The following is a 12,210-nucleotide window of genomic DNA, read 5'->3' as shown; positions in this document are numbered from 1 at the left end:
AAATTGTAACTACTGTAATTTCGAAAGTTTGTGTGCCTGAAAATGTACTGTTGTCCCAAGCATATTGCAACAAACGGTGTATTTCTATCGCTGCTCGTTTAGTTTTTATTGCCGTTTCAAATATACCGGTCATTTTTGAAACACCCTTTATTTATTACTTACTTCCACATGCTTCGATGACTGCTGGATTTTCCTCTCATTAGCAGAGATTCAAAAAATGCTCGATATCACTTTCACAACCACATTTTCTGGTTTCTAGAAGTCTGGGACTTTAACTGCATTTAGTTTTCATGTAAACTTAAATTTAATTTTGTGAACTTTTTGCTAGTTAACTTCACACAAATTCTTTTGCAATTGTAATTATTTTTGCATACAGTAGTGTGTGTGTGTGTGTGTGTGTGTGTGTGTGTGTGTGTGTGTGTGTGTATTATTTCATTGTTCAGATTTGTAACTCTGTTTCCTTTGTATCCATTGTATTGCAAATACATGTGCTGAATGTCTGAAGTGAAACGAGAACTATAGCACTTACATTCCTGGTGAAATTTTTTTATTGCACAAAAAGTCAAATAATACTTGTTATTTAACAGTTGCCGTAGAAGATGACCAGACAGAAAGACAAAATACGCAAAAAATGTTTATTTTTTTAATACCAGGAACTTTTTACAGCAACAAATATTACCCAGCATCATAAAAATACATAAAAAATGTTAAAGAAGGTATAATTAACATATTATGTCCACAGTTATATTAACATAAGAAGCTGAGCAATTAAAACATGAAAACCTACTAAACCCATACAATTTGAGATCCTTAATACATGGAGTTATGATACTCCGTGTCTATTCATGTAAACTTCTGTGTACATATGTGACTGCAGCAACTTTCAGGGCTATCTTATTGTACCTTCATGCTTTGTGCAGAATGATTGCTTCTGTACTTTCCATTCTTAGGAGAAGCATCTTTATCCTGCATGTAATCATGAATGAGCCAAGACCATGAATGCGTGCAGAATGCTGCTTGGGCTCATTCTAAAAAGCAGCTGTACATACATCATTCCCTTTGAAAGTACATGCAATGAATGAATGTCAAAAGGTTCCCTTTCATCACAATTCCACTAGTTAAGGATCTCACAGTACACTCACAGATATTTGTATGTTTACTCAACTAGTACCAGAAGTACATTTTTTGTTAAGATTTAACACCTCATTGCAGTGAACCTTCAAAAGTGGCATTTAAAAACCTTCAAATGAAAATGTCAGCCTTCATTTCACCACTCCTGTCAACTGCAGCTTCAAGCCTACCAAGTTGCCTCATTATATATGACAACCTGTTTGGCTTCTTCAGTTTCCAGCCAGTATATATCTCTTTGGTATTTCATATTTTGCTGTGAACAAAGATTGAAATTACTCACTGATTGTTGTATGTAATTTAAACAGAAAACATTTACTGCTTGATGAATTAGATGTACACAATAATGAAAATAAACATGCACTTCATTCTCTATAAAGCAGAAAAAACTTTTGAATGCTACAGCTGGTACAGTAATATCTAAAAAGGAAGCTTATTCATGAATTTAGTTGAAAGATATTTGACAGGATATAAGTGGGAACATTGCCTATCTTCAGCTGTATTACTTCACAATTTCATGATTTCATTACTTTACTTACTCCTCAAAAGTTTTTCAACAAAAATCGTTTGGTCACCCTGCACCATCAGCTGCTGACTTTTCTTCCCAGGAACTGAGCTTATGCTTGTGCTGGCAGCCACGCCATGTTGACATTCACGAGAAAAGTCTTGCATAACCACACCATATAATTCCAGATTGTCTATCAATGTAACCTGTAACATTTAGTAAAGATAAAGTCAGGATAATTACAGTCATAATTCAGTTTCAATATGTCCATAAACCCCAAGAGCTAGAAAGAGGACATCTACAGGAACTGGATGAGTTAACTCCCGACTCCAGAAGCATACACAAAGTGTAAACAAATCAAAAAAGATGGGCGAGTGGGAGTGGGGGGGCTGGGGACACTTTCACAACTGCTAATGCAAATCTTTTAATAATTGCTCCCTGTATAACATCCCAACAGTAACATAATACTAATGAGTGGACCTGTACTGTCACCCTCCAAGAATAACACACATATAACACTAGTTCTGAGTAGGTAAAATCAAATAACTAACAATAATTTAGTTAACAAAGTAAATCACAAAACAATAACTTTCTGAATAGCAGTAAATATTTAAATTAGTGACAGCACAGATTATTTAAAGAAAACAAAAGTCACACAAATGTCAACATGGCCCACAAAGTAAGGTTCTGCATCTGAATACTGGTGTGGCACACAGTTTTTATCTGTCAGAAAATTTCAAAACAATACACTTTTCACAGCAGAGTGCAAGATACATGGTGTAAATTTTTTTTCACACATGTGAAGGCAGATGAATTATTTTCACTGACTCCCGCAGCACCCAACAAGTAAGAAAAAGATTTTGAATGTACTTGCATGTACATGTACGTGTGTGTGTGTGTGTGTGTGTGTGTGTGTGTGTGTGTGTGTGTGTGTGTGTGTCAAGTTCTCAATCACATAACCCTTCCCAAGGAAACTCAGACTGTGATGCCTGTATTCAGACTTCAATTACCCCCACTTGAATCTTCAACACAACTCCAGTGTTTTAATCACTACGCCATCTGCTTGTTATGAACAGGGCACAGAAGAAATCAGAACAACACAGGGCTTTTTTTATGTCAGTGACAGCTTATTTGGTTTGGAGTCTTCAACACTAAACACTTTGGCATTCACCAGGGGGTTGAAACCTGAATGCATAATTGACAAAGAGAAGGGAATAGCAAAAAATATCTTTTACTCAAACTAATTTCACACAAACTGCCAAAAAGTTTTGCAACCTTGTCATAATTGGCATAGATGATAATTTTTTATATTGGAAATTTCTCTCTCAATACTCTTGACAATGGAAAATAACTTTGTACAGCCCTGTCAACAAGGGAAGTAAAAGAAAACTTGCACTCTCACTGCAGTTCAGCAGTGTATATTTGTTCTCCAATAGTAAACATGACATTGAGGCTCAAGGACATTTCTCAGTCTGTCAACATGACTCAAAAAGTCATTTTAAGCTTAGACTGGGCATGTGTAGTGTATTTATGGCAAGAAGCATGGGAAGTAGCCTACCCAATTGGCAAACACCATAGTGGTATCACTCTAATATTCAATAGTTTTGGAAGACATCAAATATTGAAGACCTGCCTTTCACTGGTTGTCTACAGTCAACAACACCAGCTGATGACAGCTAACAACAAATGATTGCCCAGAGGTGCTGTGGAGAATGTGTCAGAACTGTGTAAACTCGTTTTGGAGACAAGAGGAAGAGTAATGTTAACCTAGGTAGTATGCAATCGTCTACATACAATTAAACTGGCTTAAGGTGCCTATCATGAGCAACTGTTCAACTCCCCCAGAACCATAGAGTGTGAATAAGAAAGATGAGGGAACACACAGAATGGAACCTCAACCAATGGCATTGGTTCTCTTCACCAAGTGCAGGGCTGATCTGTTGCTCAGGAGTGTGTGAAGGTGGCCATGTTCCTTCCCTGGCACACAGTCTCATGCGTTCAGCAGGAAGATGAGCGAGTCCTCTTCTGGGCTGGCATGGTGTATCTATACCACTTCTCATCGCTATCTAGGATCATTTGTGGGCTGTACAGAGTAATGACAGGGTCCTCCAACCTACTGTTTAATTTTACAAACAACATTTCAACAGTGTTTTCATATTCCAATATGTTAATGCATAAGCAGACTATGCCCACCTTGTGTAAATCTTTCTTTGGAAAGAAGGAATAAACTGAATGGAATGTCCTATCATATCTGAAAATATCAACACAAATGAGCATGCTTGGAACCAGCAAAACTTGTATTTTGTTGACACAAAACCCTCCTTCGCACACTGGATGTTCTCAAGAGGGCCACCATCAAAAAGTGGGACAAACATGCCAAGGAAGATTCAACCACATTAAAAATGCACAAGTGGAGCAACATACTACTGAATGTTACCCAGAAACAGATTTTCATTTACAGATGTGTACTTCTGAATACATTGCCTTTATTTTAATATCTTGCCTTTTATTTCCATAATGCTTATTTTTTCATCTCCTACTCCCCTTGAATCTAGGCCTCCACACACACTCAGATGTACAATGTGGTGCAACGCCTTTTTGAGCAGCTTATATTAAAATCACTTGTACCCAAGGTATAGGTAAAAATAGATTTTTCATATCACACACACATCTTTGACAGCAACACTAGGCTAGGGTAATGTCCCAGAGCCACAGAAAACAAGGGGTTCTGGGACACCAGAAGAAAGTAAGGAAGGAAAAATTTGGAAATACTGAAAGGAAAACAGAAAAATTAGAAAATACGATATATAATATTGTATGTTCACAAATGTCCACAGAATGCTGATAATGTGTGTTCTAGAGGCAGTGTTCTTGCATACGAGCTACATGGATTTGAGTCCTTTCAGACTGTGCTAACAGTTCTCATACAGCTGACAGGTACAGAATAATTGATTAGTTTTTCTCATGTTTTGTATGCAATCTCTTTTGAAGATGGATTACACTTTTCCAGGATCCTATCAATGAAGTGAAGTGTGTTAGTTGCCTAATTCTAGATAACTGCACAATCCACAAAAAGTCTGAGTTTACAAATAATACAACTAATTAATATACAACACGAACATTAAGGGTCATAATGCACTTCTCTGCAACAGCCTTTAAGTCACTTATGCATCTGAGATGATTTTCCATCAAAGATGACAAGCTGTGTCCTGCCAACCAATAAATTCCCATAATGTCACAAATTTCGCTCGATTCTAGTATCGTTTAACATGGTTCAAGGGATCCAAGTTGCAGTAGTTCTGCAAAAATTAAGTGACTTGCATGCATGTTAACTGAATCTTCCGTATACTCTTGGTAGAATAACATAATAAATGAAAAGTGCTAGTTTTCTTTTGTTCTAAGGTACTACTTTTAAGTAAAAGTAATACTGTAGAAAAAAAGCAAACTGGTTTTCGGCTTACAATACCTTCGTAAGACATTTAGTGACTATTGCCACCAAAGAAATTGCTATATTTGTAAAGGACATTGGAAAAGAAGTTGCACATCTAGGTTGAAGCACAAATGTACAGTACATAACATCTTTACAGCGTTGTGGTAATGCAATGTAGAAAGTTGACAGTAAATAAATATGAATGGAGTAAACAGGAAAAAAACTAACACAAAACTGGAACAGAACATCTACGTAACAGTTTATATTAATGAAAAAACCAATAAAATAAAATTAGTACTGGCCAAGGCTAGTTCAGGAGGTATAAAACATGGAGTGTGATACACAAACGAATTAAAAGAAGAAAGAATTATGAATGAAACAACAGAATATATAAGGAACTTGAGCAATATCAATAAGACAGGCACAAACAAATAAAGGCAGGAAAATGGAGGAGTGTGAAGAAACATACAGTAAATGCTTTTTTGAGAATGTGGTGATACGACATTTTAAAAAGTAAAAAGTTGAACAATACAAATATAAAATGAGCAAACAGGAAAAACATTAACATTATACTCAAAACTGTGCCTACGTAACAGTTTTCATTAAACAAATAAACCAAGTAAAATAGCTACAGTATTTGATGAGACAATTTGCATACATAGACAAGTGCGAAGTGCCACATGACAAGTCTTTGACCAGAGACCACAACCACTGTGTGCAGTATATAGTGTATGTAACAATTCATGGACAAATAGTTGTTTCAAGTGTTGGAATACTGGAGAAAATCACATCGTTTAAATAAAATACTAAAAATTAACTAGACTGTTTTTCTGAAAAGTTTTTGTTACTTACTTTCTTTTTGATTTTAGTGGGATGAGAATGGCCAGGGTGGTAACAAAATTCTTGGAGGAGGAGAGGGGGTGCTGGTTGTGAGACATCAGATGTGACTGATGCTTTTGGTGAGTTGGGCAAGGGGAATATGGTAGGCATGGAGAAGGGGCAGGTGTACGACCATAGGTACTTGTCCCAGAAACCCCCCCCCCCCCCCCCCCCCAAGGAGTATCATACACTGGTTAAACACCATGTACACCCCTTCATAACATTCATGTTTCCCAACGGCAGTGGAATTTTGCAACAAGATAATGCACGACGTCACAAGGCCATAAGTGTGATGGAATGGTTCAAGGAACACAGTGGAAAGTTCCAATTGATGTGCTGGCCCCCCAGCTCACCAGATCTGAATCCAATTGAACACATCTGGTAGCGATTGAACGTAGAGTTGGAACTAATCATTCCCTCTCCAGCATTTAAGGGGACTTAAGTGGTGTGTGTGTGTGTGTGTGTGTGTGTGTGTGTGTGTGTGTGTGTGTGTGTGTGTGTGTGTGTGTGTGTGTGTGGTGCCAACTCCCTCTAGCAACCTACCAAGGCCTCATTGCTCCAATGCCATGCTTTGTGACCACTGTTATCTGTGCCAAAGGCGAACATACCTGTTATTAGGTAGGTTGTCATAATGTTCTGGCTGATCAGTATATAATTGTAGTAAGATAGATAACTGGACATATGTTACTTCTACATGGGCTAAACTTGTTCCCCAGTGGGAAGGAAATTTTAACAAATGTATTCTGTGAATGGCTTCATGCGTATTTTGAATAGATTAGTGAAGAACATACTCTCAACAAAGATTGTTCCTCTGTACTGTATTCACTGAATGGATGTTCCACTTCATTTTAAACAGATTAATGACGTTTACCATAAATCTCAAAAGAGAGCAGAAGTACTGCATAGTCAGTCTAAGAATTCCCAGCTGCTGAAACAGAAGCCTGCATCAGTGTAATGAATTTATGCCGTGTAGAGTCTGAAAGGCTTGCTATACTATTCACTTCCTGATCTTATCTGTAACAATTATGCTGTTATCATGCACAAAAAATGGCTTTAGATATGTCTTTTGCAGCTGAGACCATGCCATTAATAAATGTCAACAAAAGGAAGTAGCTATAATATGAAGCCCTTTGGTATGTACCATATTACAATATTTCATCTGAGCATACCTCATTAGTTATTTATCTTGTCGCTGTGCAGACAATAGGGATTCTTAGCTTTAGGTGGACTGTACTGTTTATTGAGTGTCTACAAAGTGATGACTAAAAAAAAAAAAAAGTATCATGGAACAGCTGGAACAACAGTTACAACAGGAACAAGTACCAGTGGAACAACTACAGCAACAATTACAACTGATACAATAGCTGCAGCATCATGTCGAAGAGACGGTCACACCACCACAGCAACACCAGGAGCAGCTACAAACATGACCAGGAAAGGGTACCAGGTTTCCTGGCATCACCTGCCAGCTGCCCATTTGCACCAACACCAGTTCTACCTATGCCCTGGGTGTGATCCTGCCTGTACCTGCCTGCAACTGCATGCCCAGTGAGTCTTATTACCTGCTGCCACTTCCTGGGACTGTACATGCACTACAAGTGAACCACATTGCATTTAAAGTACCAGCTCTCTGGACAGATTTTCTATCATTTTGATTCATACACATCGAAAGCTATTTTGTCACTGGAGGGGTAACTAAAGACTTCACCAAATAAGAACATGTGGCGACACCACTAGACATCCGTTCTGCTAGCGGTATTAGTTACATTCTTACAAACCCACCTGCTTATAGAAAGCACGAGTTACTGAAAAGTGAACTCACTCAGCAGCTTCCCTCTCCGACACAAAACACGTAGGGCTACTTTTGTGTCAGTGAAGTATGCCAGCACCACCAGGCTGGCAACTACCACAACATTTCATGGTAACAGACAGGACTACCAACATCAGTTTCTAGGGGGATAATGGCTCAAATAAATACGTGTTTCCCAGGTGTTTGCCATGGCAACCACGATCATGTGCAAATTACAGTTTAGTAGCTGCAAATGGTTTGCTCATAGCTATATATGGGCTCCTGAATTTAAATTTGAACATCAGCTCAGGGACATCATTCGAGTGGCCATTTATAGTTGCAAACATAAACTGCACTATCATCGGGCCTAAGATTTGTTACTGGTATGTTCAAAACAACACATAAGTGTTACGGATATGCTTTGGAAACTTACATGAGAATTCCTGGAGGGAAGGTGACATTCTTTTCGAGAAACACTATTTAGAGAATTTATAGAAGCGGTATTTGAAGCGGACTGCTGAACGATTCTCCTGCTGCCAACATAAATTGTGCATATGGACCGTGAAGATATATGGGAAATTAGGGAGTGTACATACAGTCATTTTTCCCTCCCTCTATTTGCGAGTGGAACAGGATGGGAAATGACAAATACTGGTACAGGGTACTCTATGCTACGCACCATACTGTAGCTTGCAGAGTATCTATGTATATGTACAATTCCCTATCCTCCTATGACTTCAAATTAGAAATGTTCCTCACATCCAGGATGAACCAGGGCATGTCACTGAAGGTGGCATGCCAGCCTTTACAGTGCAGCGATTCCTCAGTACACTTACTCACTACAACATTGCCATTAGTGCACCAGCTAAATGAGTTCCTGTCACTCACACGGCCTGCTGGAGTGCTGTCATTGTGTCCCTACTCCACAGTGCATCACATTGGGGCCAGACTCAATCATCCTATTTTCTCATGGCCTATATGGCTGGCCCAATCAAAATTCACACCACCGAATCAGAATTCAACACAATATGGTCCAAGCAGGCATAGCAGTACCGAAGAAACCAGATGGATGGTGCACCTGTGATGACTACAAGGGGATTAACACGTCAACAATTGCCGACTGATGTGCCACATAGGAAATTGTGTGTGCCAAACAGCAGGATTAACTGTTTTCTCGATGTTGGGATTTAGTAAGAAGCCTATAACCAAATAAATACCTGTGGCAACAAAGGACATCCACAAAATTGCAATACCATTCCCCCTGGACTATTTGAATTCCCATGCAACATGTATGTAGAATTCTGCATCTGCAATGCAGAGTTTGATGGGGCCAGCCATCTGTGCCATGAGAAAATAGGACGACTGGCAAATCCTTTTCAGTGCTTTATTGATGAAATTTTGCGGGGTCTAGAATTCTGCTTTGTTTATGAAGATGATGTGTTGTTGGCGCATCCTCAGAAGAATGTAAAAAACATTTATGCATAGTTTTCCAAAGGCCTGATCACCAGAATCCTCATAAATCCAGCTAAATGTGTCACTGGTGTCAACAAAGTGACATTCCTAGGATTTTATGTTTCCACAACCAGTAGGTTTGCCAGCTGGGCACAAATCTGCACTTAAAAAACTGCGCGAAGTATGCAATTACTTGGGATGATAAACATTTACTGTTGTTTTAATCCCAAGCTGCTCAGGCCCAGGCGCAACTCCATGCTGTCTCAGCCAGCTCCAAAGAGTGTGCTTCCATGTCTGTCACGGACTGATGAAATACAGGCAGCATTTGAAGCCTGCCAGAGAGTCCTCATGCATGTCATCCTCACTACAGCAGAATGTAAACAGGCAGCTTTTGGGTTTCTTCTTAAAAAAAAAAGTCCGACATTGACTATCACATTTTCAAAACCATGAACTAACATTCAGCCCCAGTGCAGATCGAGCAACAAAACTTTATTTTGCAATTTACAACAGCCATTTGCCACCTATGGATTTCACCAAGCTGGAAGCAGTGAAAAATGATAAGTCAAAAGGGTCTGCTGAAAGGCAAGACAACACTGCACTTGTGATGCATACATGCCACTGCCAAGCACTGAGGAGCTGATATACTGTGAAGAGTCAGCAGGCTGACAGCAGCCATATGAGTATGCCCCTCTATGAATGTGTGAATTCCTAAGAGACCATACAACTGAGTGCCCTCTATGACTAAGTAAGTGTTGTAGATTCTACATGAACTGAGCTATCCCTGGATCCATGCTATGAAGATGCTAGTAGTGCAGCATTTTGTGTGGCCTGGTATACGGAACAACTGCCATACACAGACACAAACCTGTAGTCCCCACCAAAAGTGCAAAACAACACAGCATGTATGAGCTGTGCTCAGAAGTTCTGACATCACAGAGGCACTATTCTCACATGTCCACCTGGACTTGGTAGAAGCATTCCTGGTCACTTCTCTAACTACCAGTACTGTGTCACGGTGATACGCATGAAAATTACTTCATCACATTGTGCATCCACAAATGGCATTGTGGAGCACCTACTCCATTTCTTGAAGGCTGCTATAATGTGCACATCATTGATTTGTGGATTTACACCCTCCCAGCAGTGTTTTGGGATTGTGCAGCGCATTAAAAGAAGATCTGCAGACCTCCCCAGCAGAGCTGGTGTACAGAAAATCTCTGCATCTACCAGGAGAGTTTTTTAAACAATTTGGCCCCCTGTGCTCTACTCAAGATTCCTTTGCACAACTTCAGAGGCAAATGGAGGCCATGCAGCGAAGTGGAACTACACAACATGGAAAAGAGGCTACTTTGATTTCAAAGACCTGACAATAATGAAGCATGTTTTTGTCAATTACAGCACACTGGGCAGAACACTGGAAAGATTCTACCAGGTCTCATACACAGTTGTGGAATGAAATGATAGACAATCATTCTTTGCAGTAGTGTCCATTGACTGGTGCAAGCCAACTTATCCAAGTGTAGAAGATGCTGTTGAAATGCAGGATACCAGAGGAGAGACAAAACCTGCCATGCCACATCAGCCAGTGCCACATCATCACCCAGAGCAGTGCCATCCACCTGGAAACCAACCAATGGCCGCACACACACAGTTGCAGCGGTCACATTGCAACACTAGCTGACCCACCAGCATCCAGCCACAATGGAAACTCACTACAGATGAAAAGTGTGGTTCTCCTTTCTATTAACAGACATTTCATGGCTTAAATCAATAACATTTTTTTTTCCTTGAGTGGATGTAATGCAGCAACTTCATCTCAGAGGTCAATTCACAAGTAACCTTTGGCAACATTGCAAATGGCAAACACTGGAAAGGCCACTCTCTCCGACAAGCAGTACAAGACTTCCAACAGCGGTGCAAGGATTCGAGGGTGTGGGACCACCAGTGGGACAATATTAGCATATTATGTAATAATAGTTATTCATCTTATTGTTGTGCAGACCAATAAAGAGTTATCTTCAGCTGCAGAGTAATCATCTTTTACTTATTTCATTAGGAGAAGTATCTACATACTGTCATGCAACTCTCTCTCTCTCTCTCTCTCTCTCTCTCTCTCTCTCTCACTCACTCACTCACTCACTCACTCACTCACACTCACTGAAAATATGGTCATTACCAAAGACTGAGTAAACACATTGCTTTGCTATCAAAGTCAGAATGGTGTGTTCGGGTAATATTAATCTTCAGTCAAAAACATCACATAAATTGAAAATTCATTTGTCTTACTCTTCATCACTTAAAATGGCTGAGATATTAATGTATATTTACTTACATGTCACTGCCTACAATAATCGCTTACGCAAAAATATGGCCGCGAACAGCAATATTACCTTCTTATTGCCTGTGCGTTTTGCAACGTGGATGGTTATAGGTTCAAGTTTCCCTTTATTGACAACAGGAGCTTTACCAGAGATTGTGCACTGGTAGGAGTGTGTCATCCGAGACATTGTTTTCGTAATCAATTCTTCCCAATTTAGTGCCAATGTGTCATCAGTTGTATTAGTAACCTTTCTAAGAGTAGCATCCAAATTTACCATCCTGAAACATATGAGTTTCAATGCAGATTGAATTATATGGGCAGGTTATGTACTTCCTTATTTTGATGCTACACAGAACCAAACTAAAGAGGAGACTTCATATCATAAACTCAAAATAAAACCATCACACAGAAAAGTTCTTTAACAGATGTAACAGCATTTATAGTTTCATTGCTTTGGAATGTATGCCTGCCGAGATAGTGGGCAATAAAGGCTATCCAGTATGCGTTATGAAAGACTGTGAAATTACTGTATAATTAAACAATTTCACAGATTATATGTAGACAGCTCCATTGTGTTGTAACAAACATTACACCTTTGGTAGTTAATGATCCACTACTCAAATGTTTTCAAAGTGTATAATGCACAATACAAAAGTATTAGAAATATTGTTTGCATAAAATAGACAAATGTTTTCACAGTGTATCAA

At 39.2% G+C, this 12,210-nt stretch overlaps 1 protein-coding gene across 1 annotated transcript in view; it reads right to left on the bottom strand.

Moving 5' to 3' along the window:
• Positions 1-621: 621 nt before the first annotated feature.
• Positions 622-12,210, bottom strand: part of LOC126297719 (eukaryotic translation initiation factor 2D) — a 119,694-nt gene continuing 108,105 nt past the window's right edge. The window contains exons 4-6 of the mRNA XM_049988858.1: positions 11,574-11,781; positions 1,668-1,839; positions 622-1,384 (exon numbers count right to left, since the gene is read on the bottom strand). Of these exons, the coding sequence (XP_049844815.1) occupies positions 1,341-1,384; positions 1,668-1,839; positions 11,574-11,781 (424 nt within the window). The 3' untranslated portion in view covers positions 622-1,340. The remainder of the gene's footprint in view (positions 1,385-1,667; positions 1,840-11,573; positions 11,782-12,210) is intronic.

Source organism: Schistocerca gregaria, chromosome X (genome assembly GCF_023897955.1).
Source record: "Schistocerca gregaria isolate iqSchGreg1 chromosome X, iqSchGreg1.2, whole genome shotgun sequence".
NCBI classification, from domain to species: Eukaryota; Metazoa; Arthropoda; class Insecta; order Orthoptera; family Acrididae; genus Schistocerca; species Schistocerca gregaria.
This window is presented reverse-complemented; position numbering and strand designations above follow the sequence as displayed.